Genomic DNA, 17925 nt, shown 5'->3' with positions numbered 1-17925 from the left:
GTATATGAAGATGTATATGAAGATGTATATGTAGATGTAGATGTATAGGTATATGTAGATGTAGATGTATATATAGATGTATATGAAGATGTATATGAAATGAGAATTTAAACATTCACTAAAAATACAGGTCTTTCTCACCTCTCTTGCTCAATGGCGTAGCTAGGAATAAGCCATCATTTGGGGTCTCGGGAGGGGGGAGCTTGACCTCTTTGGGGGGCCCTGCATTTTGCGTAATATTTAATATTAAATGTAAAAAAAAATTGAACAATCATTTTGGGGCTCTCCCCTCCTCAAGTGGGGTACCGGGGGATTTCCAAATTCCCCCCCCACCCTAGCTACGCCACTGCTCTTGTTAGTCACTTCGTATTCAACTATCATACCAGTATTTATACATGTATCCCGACAGACCACCTCGTGGTTTTATCAGAAACTCTTCAGCCTACGCAAACATCCGCCCAGCTTTCATCGTGATGATGTCACAAACACACACACACACATACACTCCCTAACAATGTGTCTTTCTTATGAATGCAGAACTACACAGCCGAGACTATATTTAAGACGGCTGAGAGCTTCTTCGTTTCCCTGGGGCTTGATCCAATGGTACCTCTATTCTGGAACAAGTCAATCATAGAGAAACCAAACGGAACAGATATGGTCTGCCACGCCACGGCATATGACCTATATAACGGCAAAGACTTCAGGATCAAAATGTGCACGGACATCACTCAAGAAAACCTGGTCATCGTCCACCATGAGATGGGCCATGTCCAGTACTACATGCAGTACAAGGATCAGCCATTGGTCTTTAGGGATGGCGCGAACAACGGTAAGATATGAGATTTGCCTTAAATCATATAGTGAATTTAAAGAACCTTCAGAGTTAAGGATTTTCAGTAAGTGGACATTTGTTTTGGTGTATCCGGTGTATAGAATACGGAAGTGTTGACAAAGTATACATTTTTATAACCATATCATAATTTCTTTCCCTTTTTAGCACATTAAAATTAAATTAAAACTCAAATTTGTAAACAAAGTGTAGATTACTTTGATTACTATTTAATATGAAAGTCTGAATTAGCTGATATGGCTATCAGACGTCCAGCAAAAGGATGGCATGTGACTCTTTTTGGGGTCGTGTCCTAAGGTCGGCCGGCATTAGCTTAAAGTGTGATTGGGTTTTCACTCTGTAGGTTTTCATAATCTTGCATTTCAATAAAGTAAATTCTGCGAAACAAGAGAAAGGTGAAAGCTTGTATGTTTATTAATATTGTTGTTCTTTTACTCACAGGTTTTCATGAAGCTATTGGAGATACCATGGCCCTTTCTGTTCAAACACCTGATCACCTTTTCAAAATAAATTTGCTTAAAGAGCTACCTAACGATGCAGGTAAACGCACTAAATTACTACATTATAAGTACATTCTAGTTGTTAATAGTACCTCGTTATGTTTTACAACCCTTGCTTGTTCTGGACCAACACGTTAGCTAGTTCCTATGTTTAGACATTTTGTTTTAAATTTCTATGTCCCTAGATTTAGTTAGGTAAAGTTAGGTTGAACAATGTTGAGTTTTATTTCATTCAAACACGTACGGCTCACTGAGCAGTAAACGTCTAGACGAGAATGGCTAATTGTGAACATTGTATTAACCAGCAGAACAGATATTGGTCAAAGAAGCTTACGTAGAATTATTTGTTCATCTTCTTTCTAATGACATCAGAAAAACAACTGTACAAAGGTCAATACTAGGAGAAAGTTGGCAATAAATGTATTAAAACATAGTTTGATAAAAAAAAAGGATTACACAGGGCTACTTTCCATAAACACCACAATAGTTGTAAGGGGTGATAACGTTTTGTATATTCTCAGAAATTAAATCAGATGGCCCAATACCAAAGTGTATGCCTAGGATTGTAGTATTCACGAAGAATCATCAGAAATCTTAGTGTATTTTCCAAGTTGAAATCATACACACTGTCTTTCATGTAATAACACGCAATAAAATTCAACTTCAATAATACATTTTCAGTAAATAGACTCAACAGCAAGCTTGAAACTCATAAACTGAATGAACTGATTTAGAATCTCGTCTTTTATTTATGGTTTTCTCAAATCCAGTTAGAAATCAAAAGTCGCCAAAAATGTTGTGGTAGCCGAAACGAAATAATTTTCGTTCATTTTTTTTATTATCTCCCCTAAGTCTTAGTAAGTCTACATTGTTTACTCTTTTGTGTAGAAACTAGAAGCTACAGGAATCCAATGTGTAAACAAAAAATTTATTGTTTACATTTCTTTGGCGACCCTCCAGTGTACAACATATGCCAACCGTGAGGCAATACTATGATGGCATGAACGAATTATACAATGATGATACAATAACATTCGCAATGGAATAAGGAATCAATTACCAGAATAATTGTTATCGTTGGTCACTTGCTTCTAAAAGATAAGCCATGTAAAAAAAAAAAATAAGTTTCATTCAATGTGCTTAAAAAAATCTTTCAAAAAGAAAAAAAAATGAAGAACTAAAGGAACGAAACAATGTTGTAGAGATTAGTTATTCTCTCCCCTTTTCTCACTAGGCTCCAAAATTAGTATTTTCCCATTTCCTTCACGATACATGTTACTGGAATAGTGATGCTAATATACGCATGCACTCTTTTATCACTTAGTGTGCTTAATCAGAATATTTTATGTATGACAAAAAAGTTGAAGCCACTTATGCATAACGATATTAATAAGTCGACACTAACATTTGGAATTATTTCCCCATTTTGAAAAAAAAAAACTGTGTTTATTTAGTGATAAAGGATCTGATTCCATTTAATTGTTTCTCATTTTCAGAGACAGACATCAACTTTTTGATGAAGATGGCGCTTGAGAAAGTTGCATTTTTACCGTTTGGCTATTTAATTGACCTCTGGAGATGGTCAGTGTTCAGTAATCAGACTACGCCGGGAAATTACACCGAGGACTGGTGGAAACTCAGGTACAATGTCTAACCCAAGAAAGCCATATATATATATATATATATTATGGCTTTTATATAGCGCTCCTTTCATGCTTATAGCATGCTCAGAGCGCTTTGGTCTCAGTTGTGGACCAGTGGGGGGAAGGGGGTATCTAGGAGAAGGTTTTCCGTGCTGCCGTCAGACGCTCAGTAAACACAACTCTGCCCGAGTCGGGTGTCGAACCTCGAGCCCCCATCATAGGTAACCAAGGCAAGCCAAGTTCAAGCGCACTTAGCCTCTCGACCACGCTTTATATAAAGTAAAGTTCCCCTTTCAGACCTTGCGATCTATAGGTCAACAGTTTCTTTGGCCAACTTTTAACAAGTAGGAGTCATGTGGCCAGCACAACGACAAACCGATTATACTTTTTCCAACTAAAGTCGTGTACCGATTAGAGTTTGGTGAACTCAGGTAAAAATCCAGAACTTCAAAATCCAAGTCTTCACAGAGATTTGAACCTAGAAACCCAGGTTCGGAAGCCATGGGATTAACCACTCTGCCACCGTGCCCCCATATATATATGGAATTATGATGGCCAGATTCTCAGCAACTTTTGGTTTAGCAGGAATCGTCCCAAAGGGGCTTGAATCCTACCTGACTGAACGCACCCAAAGTGTCGTTGTTAACGGGACAGAATCAACAAGCTTACTCTTGAAGAACGGAGTACCCCAAGGATCACTTCTAGGCCCAGTACTGTTCACTATGTACACATATCCACTCAGCGGTGTCATACGGCCAACCGGCATCTTACACCATTTCTTTGCCGATGACTCATAGTTATACGATTCATCAGTACCCTCAGAGGTGTCGCATCTGGCAGAGAAAATCAGTAGTACCGTTGCAAGGGTTGAAAATAAACTCAAGATGAACGAAGACAAGACAGAAATAATTAAGATTGGCACTCGGAACAATGTCTCAAAAGTTGAAAGCACAGATTCTCTCTTTATCACGAACTGCCAGGTTCCTTATGTCTATGTAGTTCGGAATCTTGGAGTTTTCTTCGACTCAACACTATCTTTCGACCCACACATAAGTCAGCTCTGCCAAGTCTTTATCTGCAGCTGCGCAGATTAGGCCAGATCCGACCATATTTAACAACGGGGAGTCAACAAAAACGCTAGCTGTGGCATTCATACTCTCCCGCCTTGACTACTGTAACGCCGTGCTAGCAGGTATACCTGATGACAAAATAGCCAAACTGCAACGTATACAGAACAACGCCGCTCGAATAGTCCTTAAAAAAACTAGACAAGATTCTGCTACTACGCTCTTGCGCACGCTCCATTGGCTTCCCGTGAAAGCGAGAATCGATTACAAGGTCGCCACACTTTGTCATCAGTGTATATATAACAACGAGATGCCCCTGTACCTTAGCGAACTGATTACTCCATATGCCCCCCAGAGAGCCCTGCGCTCAATGGACTCAAACGCTTTTAGCATTACCACGTTTCTCCCTCAAAAGCTACGGTCTGCGGGCTTTTTCAGTTCACGGACCAAAGGTTTGGAACTCACTCCCCATTGATCTCAGACAGACAACATGCTACACCAATTTTAAGAAGAACATAAAGACCTATCTGTTTAAAACTTTTTTTTAGATTAACTGTCATTTTAGCTGTCGTGTTTGTGTTTGTAATGTTATTACAGCGCCTTGAGCCTACATTTTTTTGTTTGTTAACAGCGTTTTATAAATAAAATTATTATTATTATTATATATATGCTGCATCTGATTGCTCATCACATCATCACTCTGTATTTATTATCTACAGATGCAGATTGCAAGGAATCTCCTCACCTGTTAAGAGATCTTCATTAGACTTTGATCCAGGAGCCAAATATCATGTCCCAGCTGACACACCTTATATCAGGTACAGTCTCCTAAGTGCAACATTTAGCATACACTGAAACATCTTTTTGTTTTTCTCTTGCACAATCTGCAAACAGGAAAGCGCTTAGCATGAAGATGACATTCTGGGACTGGCTCAACCTTGTTTGATAATGAAATATAACATTCAGTGTTAATTTGTTCATTAGGTGCAACATACATTTTACAAGACCAAAGACCTTTTTTTTCTTGGATGCACGGATTTTAACAGATTTATTCTCTATAAGCACTAGAGTGTGAGATAAATGTTGACTATGATGTTTCGAGATTTTGTATGAGTACTCACTCTGCATATGTTTGCATTATAGTTTTAAACTGCTGCCAAGGGTATAACAACATCTCGCCTGAAATGCAGCTATTTTAAAAGGAAATAGAGAAGTAACCAGGTATCTGTTTACAGATTACAATCTACTGCCAAATTGAATTGCAAAAGAACATTAAAATCAATCGATTGTTCTATTTAAAGATTAAAAGAGGTCTGGTTGACTTTTATATCTTTCCCATGAAATATTATAATGTGTGCAATCAAAACATGGGTGAAGTCAATATAATGTTATACTAAATTAATTTTAGAGCAAAGCTTTCAACTGAGATAATTTTAAAGACAACATGTGTCCATGTCCAGGTACTTCATCAGTTTCATCATCCAGTTCCAGTTTCACAAAGCAGCTTGCGAGGCTTCAGGTCACAAAGGTCCCCTACATAGATGTGATATCTATCAGAGTAAAGAGGCTGGAAAACGTATTGGGTGAGTTGTTCCCTTTTGAGTAGGTAGACTGGACAATTGAAATGAAATAGTTCTGGCATATGGATAAGTTTTGAATTCCAAATGTTCAAATCATTAGTTAAAAACAAAGATTTGTTTGTTGTTTTGTTTTTTTTTACAATTTTGTAACGACTTAATGTTTGATCTTCACAAGCCAAAGTGTGTATTTTAAATGGAAACTAGTGCTGAGTCCTATTCAATAGTAAATAACTATGTTAAGGTAAAATCACTAAAACCCCGACTCTCAATCCCTAATGCATGTACACACCGACCTAGGTATTTCTTTACATTCTTAATATTAATAGACAGGTCTCTAGTATTAAAACTAGATGAAATACACTATATCCTATAAATAGCTTAAAATTCTAATTTTAACATTTTTATTGTAACCATTTTTACAAATCTATCTTTTGTAATTCAGTCGTAACTGACTTTTGGCTCATGTCTTAGAACACTTCTTATGGCTGTAGTTCCTATTCTGACAACTTTTCCTACCCACTTAGGGACTACATCACACAGACATATAAACACAGAACAGATATATTACAAAGTAAGCAACATGATAGATGGATAGATGTATAGATATATAGATAGATATAGAGAACATAGAAACTTTGTACCGTAATATTTTGATAAAAATTTTGATAAGGGACAACAACCAAATTAGTTATTTAGTAAATAATTGGTAACAGAGATTTTGTACCACAATACTTAAGCACAAAATATCTGTTACATAGATACATAGGTAGGTAGCTAACATGGAGAAATTGTACCATAATATTTTGGTATAAATTTGGATACAGTTAGAAGATCTACAAAGGGACATCACTCAAGTATAAATATTTAGTAAATAATTTGTAATTGAGAATTTGTACCATAATACTTTGGTACAAATTCTCTGTTATAGAAAGATAGATGGATGGATGGATGTATACGGAGTTTCGTTTTTGTTGAATCAAAAAAAAATTAATATTAACAAAATTTTAAATACTTAATTAGTTAATAGAACTGTGCATATGTCAGTTGATTTCAAGTGTATCTTGTGCTACCAAATCTTCTTTATCATTTGTAAAGAAACGAATGTAAATAATTTTGATCAGAAATAAGAAGGTAAAAACTATTTAAAAAAAAACAACTGGCTATAACTTTTATTCAGACTGTAGTCATGCTTCCCTTAAATTTTAAGGACAAAAATCCTGAAAGCAAAAAAATACGAGACATGGCCTTAAAAAAAATCTCAATTCTGCAGTACATGTTTCTGCAATTTAAGTCCTATTTTGATAAGAACGTAATCATTGGTGAAACAACTGCCTGATCTTCTACGTAATTGCGTTTGTCTACTTCAGTCGTAAGACTAGATGTAAGCCTGGGCATTAGTTATGACCCTGATCCCCCACCAAGATGGCGTGTCCAACAGTAAGGCAAACAGGGGCGAACTGGGTGTCAAATTCGGCTCGGGCATTTCTATACTACTCGGGCCACTAATTCTATATCACATAATGGGCATTTAATTCTTGCTCTGCCTGTCCTCAAACTCATTATGTTAAGTTTGATAATGTATCGATATGCATGCATACAGTGAACTTTATATCCTTATTAGAAATATAGGCCTTATGTTGCTTTTTTAAATTATAAGTTTGTAAAACCTAAAAGGATGAAACCTACTAGTAGCGCTGTCTACGAATGAAGACTATTACATTATTTCGAAAATGTGTTAAATTAATATAGTATTTTAATTATTTAAGTATTTTAAGAGTCTTTTTTTAACACGACGCCCGTAGGGCCTTTTTATAAGAGAATATTATAAAATCTTGAACAATTTGATATAGGCCATAGTGGCATCGATGCGCCATTTCGGTGGCATTACCGGCCCATTTGGGTACCGGCTCACCGGGCATTTGCCCAAATGCCCATATAACCAATCCGCCCTTGACGCCAAATATCTGATACAGTTTGGGATCAGTAGAGTTGCCAGAAAAAAAATGCAAAACAGCAAATGTCATTTTATACATGATAACACAAATATACCTTTTTTTTTACTTCAGAGACATGCTCAAAATGGGTCAATCAAAACCCTGGCCAGACGCCATGGAGAAAATTACTGGACAAAGGAAAATGGATGCCGGCCCACTCTTGGAGTACTTCAGACCCCTCCTTCAGTTCCTGATCAAAGAAAACGGCAACGACTACGGCTGGGACCCCCAGTGCCCCGAATTCCCTCCTGAGTATGAGAGCGGCTTCAAGAATCCTCTAGAAAGTTGCAGCTCTGGCCAAGTCGAGCACGCGACAGCAGATGTTGAACAGGCGGAACAATTTCTGAAAGAATTTGATAAAGAGGCAGAGCTAGTTAAAAATGCGAAGGTGATTTCGGAATTCAATTACGAGTCAAACTTAACGGAATACAACAAAAATGAATCCGTAAGTAAATGATTAAAGTCAAATGTCAATGTAAAAAAATAAAGATGTTTGTGATTGCTTTTCAAAACGTATGACATGTAGAGTGTGGAGCCTTGTTTCTTCTTTACAATTGCTACTATGATAAGTGGCTAAATAAGAAGAACTTGTAGAAAGTTTAGCGTGATGCTGTTTTGTAGAATCTTATTTTGGATCAGTACAAACAAAAACTATTGCTATTTATTTCCTGCTACTAAATACCTTCCCTTTGACAAGAAAGGATCCTTGCAGCAAAAATACAATTATACTAAATACTGCAATTGAACAAGAGAAGATTCCTGCAGCTAGAAATAAAGTAATACTAAATACCTCCCATTGGAAAAGAATCAATCCCTGCAGCTAGAAATAAAATTATAATTAATACCTGCAATAAAACAAGAGATCTCCTCAGTTAAAAATAAACTTACACTAAATACCTCCAACTGGATAAGAATAGCTCCCTGCAGCTAGAAATAAAGTAACACAGGAATAAATAGATGGCATTGTTGTATTCCGTGACCAAACAGTTATTGGAGTAACATTAGTTTCAAGTTATCCTTGTCAAAGCATTATGCAAAGCATTATGCAGCCTTGACAATTTACAACCTTTTCCTAAAAAACATCGCTTACATATTAGAAAGGTGAGTGCATTAAAATAACGGCCTAAGATCCCGAGTGATGGCTAGTTCAGTATAGAGATGTAGAATGATTGAAAAGGTTCTTGGGGGGGGGGACATGTCTGGACAGTCACTTGACTTGTTTGGAGGCTGTGAGACATTACGCCTTACGGCGTACGGCCCAGTTTCTTGCCTGAGCGCTAAAGAAAGATTAGTCCTGCCTGCTTTGTTTCCAATCATTAATCTCAGGTGGTAGTTCAGTAGGTTCCCGAAAACTTAGCCCTCAATACCCTGGCAGTTAACTCATTCAACCAAATGTACGTTAGCATAGCTCCGTTTTTAATTACAACCTTGAATTTATATTTACTTTTGACAACTCTATAAGGTAATTTAATTAAAATTACATAAAACATTTTTAATTGTATCAATCGTCATTTTTTTTTTGTTTGAAGGTAAAGATGGCGTTGCAGATAGCTGAGTTTGATCTTAGAAAACAAAAAGAGTCTTGGAAGTTTAACATTTCTGGAATGCCAGAGAACATCAGACGACAGTTTAAATTTGTCAGAGATATTGGAGCCTCGGCCCAACCAAATGTGACAAAACAACAGTTGGTAAGTGTCAGCCTCGGCCCAACCAAATGTGACAAAACAACAGTTGGTAAGTGTCAGCCTCGGCCCAACCAAATGTGACAAAACAACAGTTGGTAAGTGTCAGCCTCGGCCCAACCAAATGTGACAAAACAACAGTTGGTAAGTGTCAGCCTCAGTAATGGTGTTTCGAATGGATCGACAAATGTTTTACAAGTTCTATTTTCCATTATACGAATTTACATTAAGAAAATACTTCTAGGTGTAAAACTATTAAACATTGAAAAAACTATTAGCTAGTTTGATGTTCCTTATTTAACAGTAAATGGATGTAACATTTATTTACTAAATTTTTTCTGGCCTTTTAAGTATCAAAGTCGAAAGAAAAGTTTGAATGGGCAGAAATGAATATGGCGTGTTTGAGACTCGACTTAAATTTAATTTAAATTTCATTTTGAGTGTCTGGAGTTAAGAAAGCATGCATTTAGTTTAGTAGGCCACTCAGGCAAGACATGGCTGTTTCAAAGTCAGACGACCATTTAAACATCACTGTGTAATGTATTCCTATGCCCTTCTACATAATAAATGTGAATATTGCAAGACAGATATACTTTCAGCTACCCATATTCATGTTTAGATAAGCACTTTTTTATTTACATTTTATGTATTTATTTCTTATGATTATTTTATGAACAGCTGAAAAATGCAATATTAGAGATGCAGTCAATCTTTGGAAAAGGAAAAGTTTGTATACAGAAAGACCAGTGCTTGAATATGGACCCAGGTAGTTTCATAAAATTAGTTCATTAATAAATATAAAATATGTAATGGTGACAGAGCCAAGTTTAAAAAAGGTCGTTTTGGAATTGTGTATTTTTACTACTCACAATATATTTCTATGGATCCCGTGGTCAAGTATTCAATGTTTAGATAAACATTTTATCATAAACCAGAAAACATTGTCAATAAAAACAATATTTTAATATAAATAGTCTTTCCTGACCAAGCTATTTCATCACTATTTTGTTTAACTCATCAAAAATGATTGGACAAAAGAATAACTATAGTTGATAATTTTGGAGTGATGGTAGTACACTGGTTAAGAAACTATCAATGTGGAGACTTCCTCTCGGACTAAATTATGTTAACAGAATGTTATGTAGGGAGCCAGTGAAAACGTTAACATTCATTAGTCTCTCAACTTTAATTTAAATCTTGCTGTTTCAAAAATAATTATTTTAACTCAACTTTCGAAGTCAACTAATTCATAATTTTAGAATTCAAACCAAGCATACATTTATAGTACAGTGATTCAAATCATAACTGTTAAATTTAACTCATTCATATTTGTTACATTTCCGCTTTCATAACTTTTTGAATGCCAAATATTGAGCCCATTCATAACTTTGAAATTCAATTCTTGTCAACTCATAATTTTCATATTTAATCCATTTATTAACCTTTCACAATTGATATAAAGTTTCTGTCGTTGACTTACTAAGAGCGCGATTTTGTGGTTGAAAAAAAACAACAACGAAATATTCCAATATTTTAGCGTAGTCATTCATCGATGTTTTTAATACTGACAAAGTGCAGACAAAGTGTAGTCAAGGGTATAAACATAACCACTGAAAGTTTTATGTTACTTTAAAATGCATACACACACGCACACACTCACACACACACACAGGATGTTGGGCTCCAAATGCTGCTACTTGAATCATCCTATGGCTAAAAAGGCCAAGTTTTCAATTGAGCAAATGGAGCCTACTATATATCAATGTATCTGTCCGTTTCTCCATTAAATTTAGCGCACTTCTAATTAGCATTTATTGATTATCGATGTCCACTGAAGGTCTTAATCTGGACACTTTGTCCTACTGATAATGAAATACAAATGTAAATCAACCTGATCTGATCATAAGTCTTGAAATGGAATCATTTCTTGCAGGACTCACAGATCTCATGGCTAACTCCAATGATTATGACTTACTACTAAAGGCCTGGAAAGGTTGGAGAGACGTCACCGGCCCGAAGATGAAAGATTTGTTCACAGAATTTGTTCTGCTCTACAACGAGGCCCTCCGAATCTCGTGTAAGCTCCCTTGAATTATTCTTAGCTTTGTACAATTGTGTTTAGTCCTTACATAATATCACCGCGTTGGATTCTTAAGAACTAGTTCGCATCTAAGAAGTTTCAAATACGTAGGTAGGACTAATAATACTAGTCTGGGTACAGTTCGATACTCTAGTTGCATTGAGCGAGATCGTGTTGATGTGAAAGGCAAAATGAAATAATGAAACTACTTAGAACTTAAAATAATTGCATTTTACAAAGCTATATCAACTCACTCTGTCTGTCTGAGTGGAAATCTTGTACATGTCTATTAGTCATAGGCTATGACAAGACACAAATTAATTTAAAGATTAATCAGTGAGCAATCAATTGGTCGTAATTCTGTTTAACTACAAAATGTACTAAGCGCTAAAAATGTTGAAGTAACCAGAGTCTATAAAACCTTCTAATTTTAAAAGTACTTGAATAGCTCACCGTTTAGCAGGTCAGCCTTCCACCATGGAGGTTAGAGACCTCTAGTTCGAATTTAGACTTGAGCAACTTTGTTTGTTTTTTTTAAATTGCTCTTGAAAAGGCAGCACGGAAACCTGCGAGATATTGGTCCACAAAAGTATTCTTTACATAGTTTTCCAACGCTGGGAATAATCATCAGAGTTTTATCAGTTTTTAAGGAAATCTCATAGGTGACATTTCTCCATAGTTGTGTTGTGTAGATAGTATAATATTCTTGATACGAAAGACTAACGTATTATTGTAGCTACTAGCTTTGATTGAAACTAACTACCATATGTTTACCCGCTGGTTATACACGTTGTTATTTGGACACGAATGGCAACTGTGCGGGGATTGTACTCATAAACATAGTATAACGGAAACCATGGACATCCCGGTGGGTAGACCTCCTTTAGTTCGCTGTGTGTTCGCTGAAATAAAATGCCAGTTTCTGTTATGGTCCTCACTATAGTTAGTGAAACACCGAGCCTTGTACCTTGTTCACTGTGTTCTTCCAATAAGGAAGGGTGTTGGCAGCACCAGCTGGGCTATAAATAGACTCTTCATCACCATCATCAGTATCAGCTTTATATTGTCATCGGTCTTTATGTACTGGTTGTTTAGGGCAAGTCACGCTTTGCATATAAAGATACGGGTTGTAAGATTTTGTTTTTACTTATTTTGTAATTTGTGCGGGGTACATGCGTGTACGGGTTACATGCGCGAAAATATGGTATATACCAGTACGCAATCAACAAAGTTTTATTTATTGATTGATTATAAAGGAACTTTTTTTATTTGTCTACATTGCTGTAATATGAAAATCCAAGGGTTTCCTGGTGTTTGTTACAAAGTGCTGTCATACTATTCCCCAGGCGTCTCCAAACTTTGTCATAAACAAAGACAATATATGATAGGCTTTTGTAGTAACTGTTTTATTGATTACGGATTACTATTATCGAAGATGAGCACATTTCTCATTTCCTATGGACTTTAAAAAGCCGGCCGCATACGTGGCATGAGTGGGTTAGATCAATTGCCGATAGGCCTGCTTCTTCTCTCATCTTTTTGTTGGTTCGGCGCTCTTTTGCCCTGGCCACTCTTCTTGCTTCACATCTTGAGACTCCGAGACTCACAGCTTCACGCCACGAGGAGCTATCGAGAGCTAGTGGTTTCCAGCAGTGAATGTCGATATCGCATTCCTTGAAGAACTTATGAGAGTGTCTTTATAGCGCTTATACTGACCTCCCTGGGAGCGCTTTCCTGCACACAACTCCCCGTACAGAAGTGGTTTGGGAAGGCGATTGTCTGCGAACTACATGTCCCGCCCATCGAAGTTGGGACCTTTTTACGTATTACTACACTATGACTATTACTACACTATGACTATATCTGTTTTTACTGTGTATCAAATTGCGCAATAGGCTTGAATGCATAAGGCCTCCTTCAGTCGCGAATTGACTATGGATCATCTCATGGAAATGAAATGAATGCCTGGGCATTAGCTGTGGTCAGAACGATGTCGCCCACACATTAGTTCCCCCCCCTCCTCTCCACGAAGCTGATGTATCCAAAGGAACGGCAGTGCCAATACAGTTTGGGGTCAGCTTGAATGGGAATATTAAAAACTTCTACATGTTACTATACTGAACTTTAAAGCTATATCATATTTTAAGCATAAAACACAAGATTCATGAAGTAACAAGATAACCCTTAGATAACTAAATCAAATTTAAAAAAAACTGTTTATATAAAAAAGTTTTTATGTGTTTGTTGATGTTCCAACTACAATCTTCAATTGATCAGGTTTCAAAGATGCTGGAGAGTATTGGAGATCATGGTACGATAGCCCAACATTTGAAGAGGACATGGACAACCTTTACGTTCAGATACGTCCTCTCTACGAGCAGTTGCATGCGTACGTCAGACGTAAGCTTCAGCAGAAGTACAGTCAACATAAGTTCCCTGCTTCAGGACACATACCAGCTCATATACTGGGTATACGTTTGTTTGCTTTTGTGTTTGTGTGATCACTAGAAATATTACACTCATCCTGAAATCAAAAATCTTATGTGTTTGTTACTATGTCGGAAAATAGTCGGTAGGCCCCGAGTAAGTCAATTTAATACAATATTTCAACCAACGTGGTATTGGTATGCCCATGTGCTTAACTAAGTAATGTATATTGATCTATGTCAGGTAACATGTGGGCTCAGCAATGGACTAGCATTATCAGAGACGTTGTTCCATTTAAAAACAGATCATCAGTTGATGTCTCAGACGAGTTGAAGAAGCAGGTAATTAACACTCTTAGAGCCTTGCCATGTTTAAAAGAATATAATGCCTATGCTGCTCATTGTGTGTGAGAGTTGTAGCGAACAAGCATTGCACTTGGCGAGGATGAAAGAAAAGCTCCACTGCACAATCCCATCCACCACATCATCCCTCTACAGTGGCCATTTGCTGTGGGGATTGCTCTCCTATTGTATGGCATTTCAGTATAGAAATATAGCTTTTGATTTATTTTCTGTTTGCTTATTCAGAACTATACAGCAAGAAAGATTTTCGAGGCTGCAGATGAATTTTTCGGTTCCTTGGGACTTGCAAGAATGGTTCCAGAGTTTTGGCAGAACTCAATCATTGAAAAACAAAATGGCACAGATATGATTTGTCATGGGACAGCGTATGACTTCTACAATGGTAAAGATTTCAGAATTAAAATGTGCACCACTCTGACCCAGGAGTCGCTGGTCACTGTTCACCATGAAATGGGTCACGTAGAGTACTACATGCAGTACAAAGATCAGCCTCAGGTCTTTAGGGAAGGAGCCAACAATGGTAATAATCAAAGATCATGTTTAAGTGATAAAGTATACTTTTTGTATGTATTTTTTTCTGTCATTTGCAATATTTTGTACTGTAAAACTAATTTAAAGATATTTGTTTTTTCTGTAGGGTATTGCTAATTTTCTTTGTTTACATGTTAAACGACTGGAGATTAGAATATAGCTAGTCTCAATATTGCAGTCTTACAATACAGGCTTATATACCTGGTCTCAGAATATAGCTAGTCTCAATATTGCAGTCTTACAATACAGGCTTATATACCTGGTCTCAGAATAAAGCCTTGTCTCATATTTAGCAATCTCAGACTATAGCTACTCTCAGTATAGTGATCTCAGAATAAAACTAGCCTCTATAGGATCTTAGAATATAACATTATCAGATTTTTTTTTAAATGTAGGCTTAAGTTAAATTAGTCTATGCAATTAGAGCTAGACGCCTAGGTTTATAAAGCTTTAAATGAGGGTGTGACTTTAAAGAGATAACTAGATGACATCTCATTTTATGGAATATTAAAGGGAGGAGAAAAAAAATCCCCTCATTGTATTTTTACACTGCAGGGTTTCATGAAGCTATTGGTGACACAATGGCACTATCTGTTCAGACTCCAGAACATCTCTTCAAGATTGGTCTACTCAAAGAACTGCCAAGTGATAATGGTAAGTACATAGTTAAGATCTGTGATATTCAAACTTTCTTTCATACACTTAGAAATAGTATGTCTCTTTTACTGACCTAACTGAAGGGGGGAAAAAAGTAGTTCAGTAATAAAAGGTTTTTGATTTTATTATTTAACCATTAGACAAACAAAGAAATGTTGCAGAGTTGAATTTATACTTTATTATTCTATTAATATTCATAAGTATTGTCAAAAACTGTTGTAATTTTTTTTTTATATTCCTATTGTATTTAATTATTTATTCTAATGCATGCCAACACTAATGCTCAAAACAGTTTGGAAAGTAATAAAAAAAAGTAAAAAAAGGCATCTCTACTTTTGAATTTCTAAATGATTTGTTATACTTGGAAATTGTACCTCTAAATCAAGTGTTCTAAGTCTACCTAAATTTAATCTCTAAATGTAGCATTATCACATCTTCATATGTTCCTTCTAATCTTATGAGTTAGAGAGGTTTCTTCAAAAGAGAGTCTTTTGGACTGTTTAGACACAACATACAATCTCTTTCCATTCTTACAAAGCTTTTATAAGCTGACTTTGTCTGTTTATTTTTCTGTCTGGTGAAAAGTTTGTGCTTTTGTTTCTCCCATAAGTTGAAACTTTGCACAATTATTCGTTGGCATAGACAAGACAAAAAATTATCGACCTGTATGGGGACATGTATGCACTACACAATACAGCAGGGTTTCTGTCCAGGGCTTTTGCAAAAGAGGATTTGAGCCTCTCAAGCCCTCATTCAAATGGAGTTTGATGATGATGATGATGATAGACAAGATATGAATGAATTTTAAAAATTAACCAATCAGTCAATTAATTAATGGTAATAAATTATTTTCTTTTATACCAACAAGGGAACTTAATCCTTCAGTATTCACATATGTGGCTAAATATGTAGGGTTTTCCCCCTTGGATAATTGAGTACATTGTTTCTCCCACGCCTATTCTGGGATCAGGTTGAAACTTTAAACAATTATTAATTGTACCTGACAAAACATGAACCAATTTAAAAATAAGCCAATTAGTCAATTAATTATTGGTAATTAATTGTTTTGTTAAATAGCAAATAAGGGAAATAACTTCTACATTATTGAGAGATATGATTGTAAGTGCAGAGTTTTCCACTTAGATACTCTTTGTTTTTTTTAACTAAGGATTTTTAAAAATATATTTTGCTTGTTTTTATGTTACACTTGGAATTAAATCTGTTAATGAATTACCTTAATTTCTAGGCCTAAATGAAGTGGATTTCATATAACTCAAAACAAAGTTTCAAGCTTTAACTTTTTTGGGGGAAAGGGGAAGAAGGGTTTAATGTGGATAATTTTTTAAAAAGGTAGCCCTGATAACTGAAATGAATTTTTTTAAGGCTTCTTTTAGGCTTTAAAAAAAAAGGACAGCTAACTTCTTAGTTCTAAGTATTTTCCTTCTGAAGCTTGAAGTTTTTTCTTTCCTTTCAGAGACAGACATCAACTTTTTGTTGAAGATGGCGCTTGAGAAAGTTGCATTTTTGCCATTCGGGTATCTGATTGACCTCTGGAGATGGTCAGTGTTTAGTGGTAAGACTACACCAGAGAAATACACTGAAGACTGGTGGAAACTCAGGTAGTATTAATACATTGGCTTCAAATGTTAACAATACATGTTAACATTTTAAATACTATACACATTTTTAAAAATACAATTTAAAAAAGTGTTATTTATATTTAGATGCCGATTGCAGGGAGTTTACTCTCCAGTGAAAAGGTCATCCACTGATTTTGACCCAGGAAGTAAATATCACATTCCTTCCAACACACCATATATCAGGTGAGTAATGTTTCCCTAGCAGTCTATGGAACAGATGATGTAAAATTGATTAGTCTGTGGCCACTATGGTGTCTTAATAACAGTATAAAAACCAACGAAAATCAAATTCCCTTCTTACATTGATGTGGGTTCCTCTGTAGCTTCAGCACCCTAGAAGCTTTCTTACAACTTAGGCGTGTAAGCTGCACTAAACATCTTTTTTTGCAACACTTTAAGCTGCTCTCCAACCTTTGCATAAGCTGTTGTAGCTGATGCAATCAATCCAAAAAGAGTTACTGACACTTTAGGTGCTAATGAGAATATCTAGGTTCCCCAGCTTCATTTTTGTCTTTCTGTATCTTGGTCTGCTCTTTATCTGGGATTCAGGATCTAATTTTAATTTGCCCATTTATCCAATTGCTAGTATCTATAAGAAGGTGATTCATGTCATGCTTGCAGACTATTATGTCTCTTTGAGGCTGTAGTGTGGTTCTAGCCATCGATATACGTTATCTTATATCTACCTTTGCTTCGTTTTTTTTCCATGCTTATGACAAAGTGCTTCTTACCAATCCAATTTAAGAAAAAGTAATTTGGCTAAATAAAAAGAAGTAAAACTCACACTATGGATGACATGAACAACTTCACTTATCCATTCACAAAGCTTGATGGGTTGTAGAATTAATAATATTGTATTGTATGTATTTTGGTATAAAAGTCTGGGAAAAGTATTTTCTTTTAGCATAC

General features: G+C 35.9%; 1 protein-coding gene across 1 annotated transcript in view; it reads left to right on the top strand.

The window, feature by feature from the left end:
- Window positions 1-17925, top strand: part of LOC106055619 (angiotensin-converting enzyme-like) — a 69509-nt gene that overhangs the window by 50116 nt on the left and 1468 nt on the right. Inside the window, exons 20-34 of the mRNA XM_056012895.1 lie at window positions 538-832; window positions 1295-1393; window positions 2850-2994; window positions 4783-4881; window positions 5524-5646; window positions 7710-8082; window positions 9167-9325; window positions 9998-10085; window positions 11253-11396; window positions 13677-13868; window positions 14070-14167; window positions 14414-14708; window positions 15275-15373; window positions 16851-16995; window positions 17101-17199. Of these exons, the coding sequence (XP_055868870.1) occupies window positions 538-832; window positions 1295-1393; window positions 2850-2994; window positions 4783-4881; window positions 5524-5646; window positions 7710-8082; window positions 9167-9325; window positions 9998-10085; window positions 11253-11396; window positions 13677-13868; window positions 14070-14167; window positions 14414-14708; window positions 15275-15373; window positions 16851-16995; window positions 17101-17199 (2453 nt within the window). The remainder of the gene's footprint in view (window positions 1-537; window positions 833-1294; window positions 1394-2849; window positions 2995-4782; window positions 4882-5523; window positions 5647-7709; window positions 8083-9166; window positions 9326-9997; window positions 10086-11252; window positions 11397-13676; window positions 13869-14069; window positions 14168-14413; window positions 14709-15274; window positions 15374-16850; window positions 16996-17100; window positions 17200-17925) is intronic.

This window comes from Biomphalaria glabrata, chromosome 15, assembly GCF_947242115.1.
Source record: "Biomphalaria glabrata chromosome 15, xgBioGlab47.1, whole genome shotgun sequence".
Classification (NCBI taxonomy): Eukaryota; Metazoa; Mollusca; class Gastropoda; family Planorbidae; genus Biomphalaria; species Biomphalaria glabrata.
This window is presented reverse-complemented; position numbering and strand designations above follow the sequence as displayed.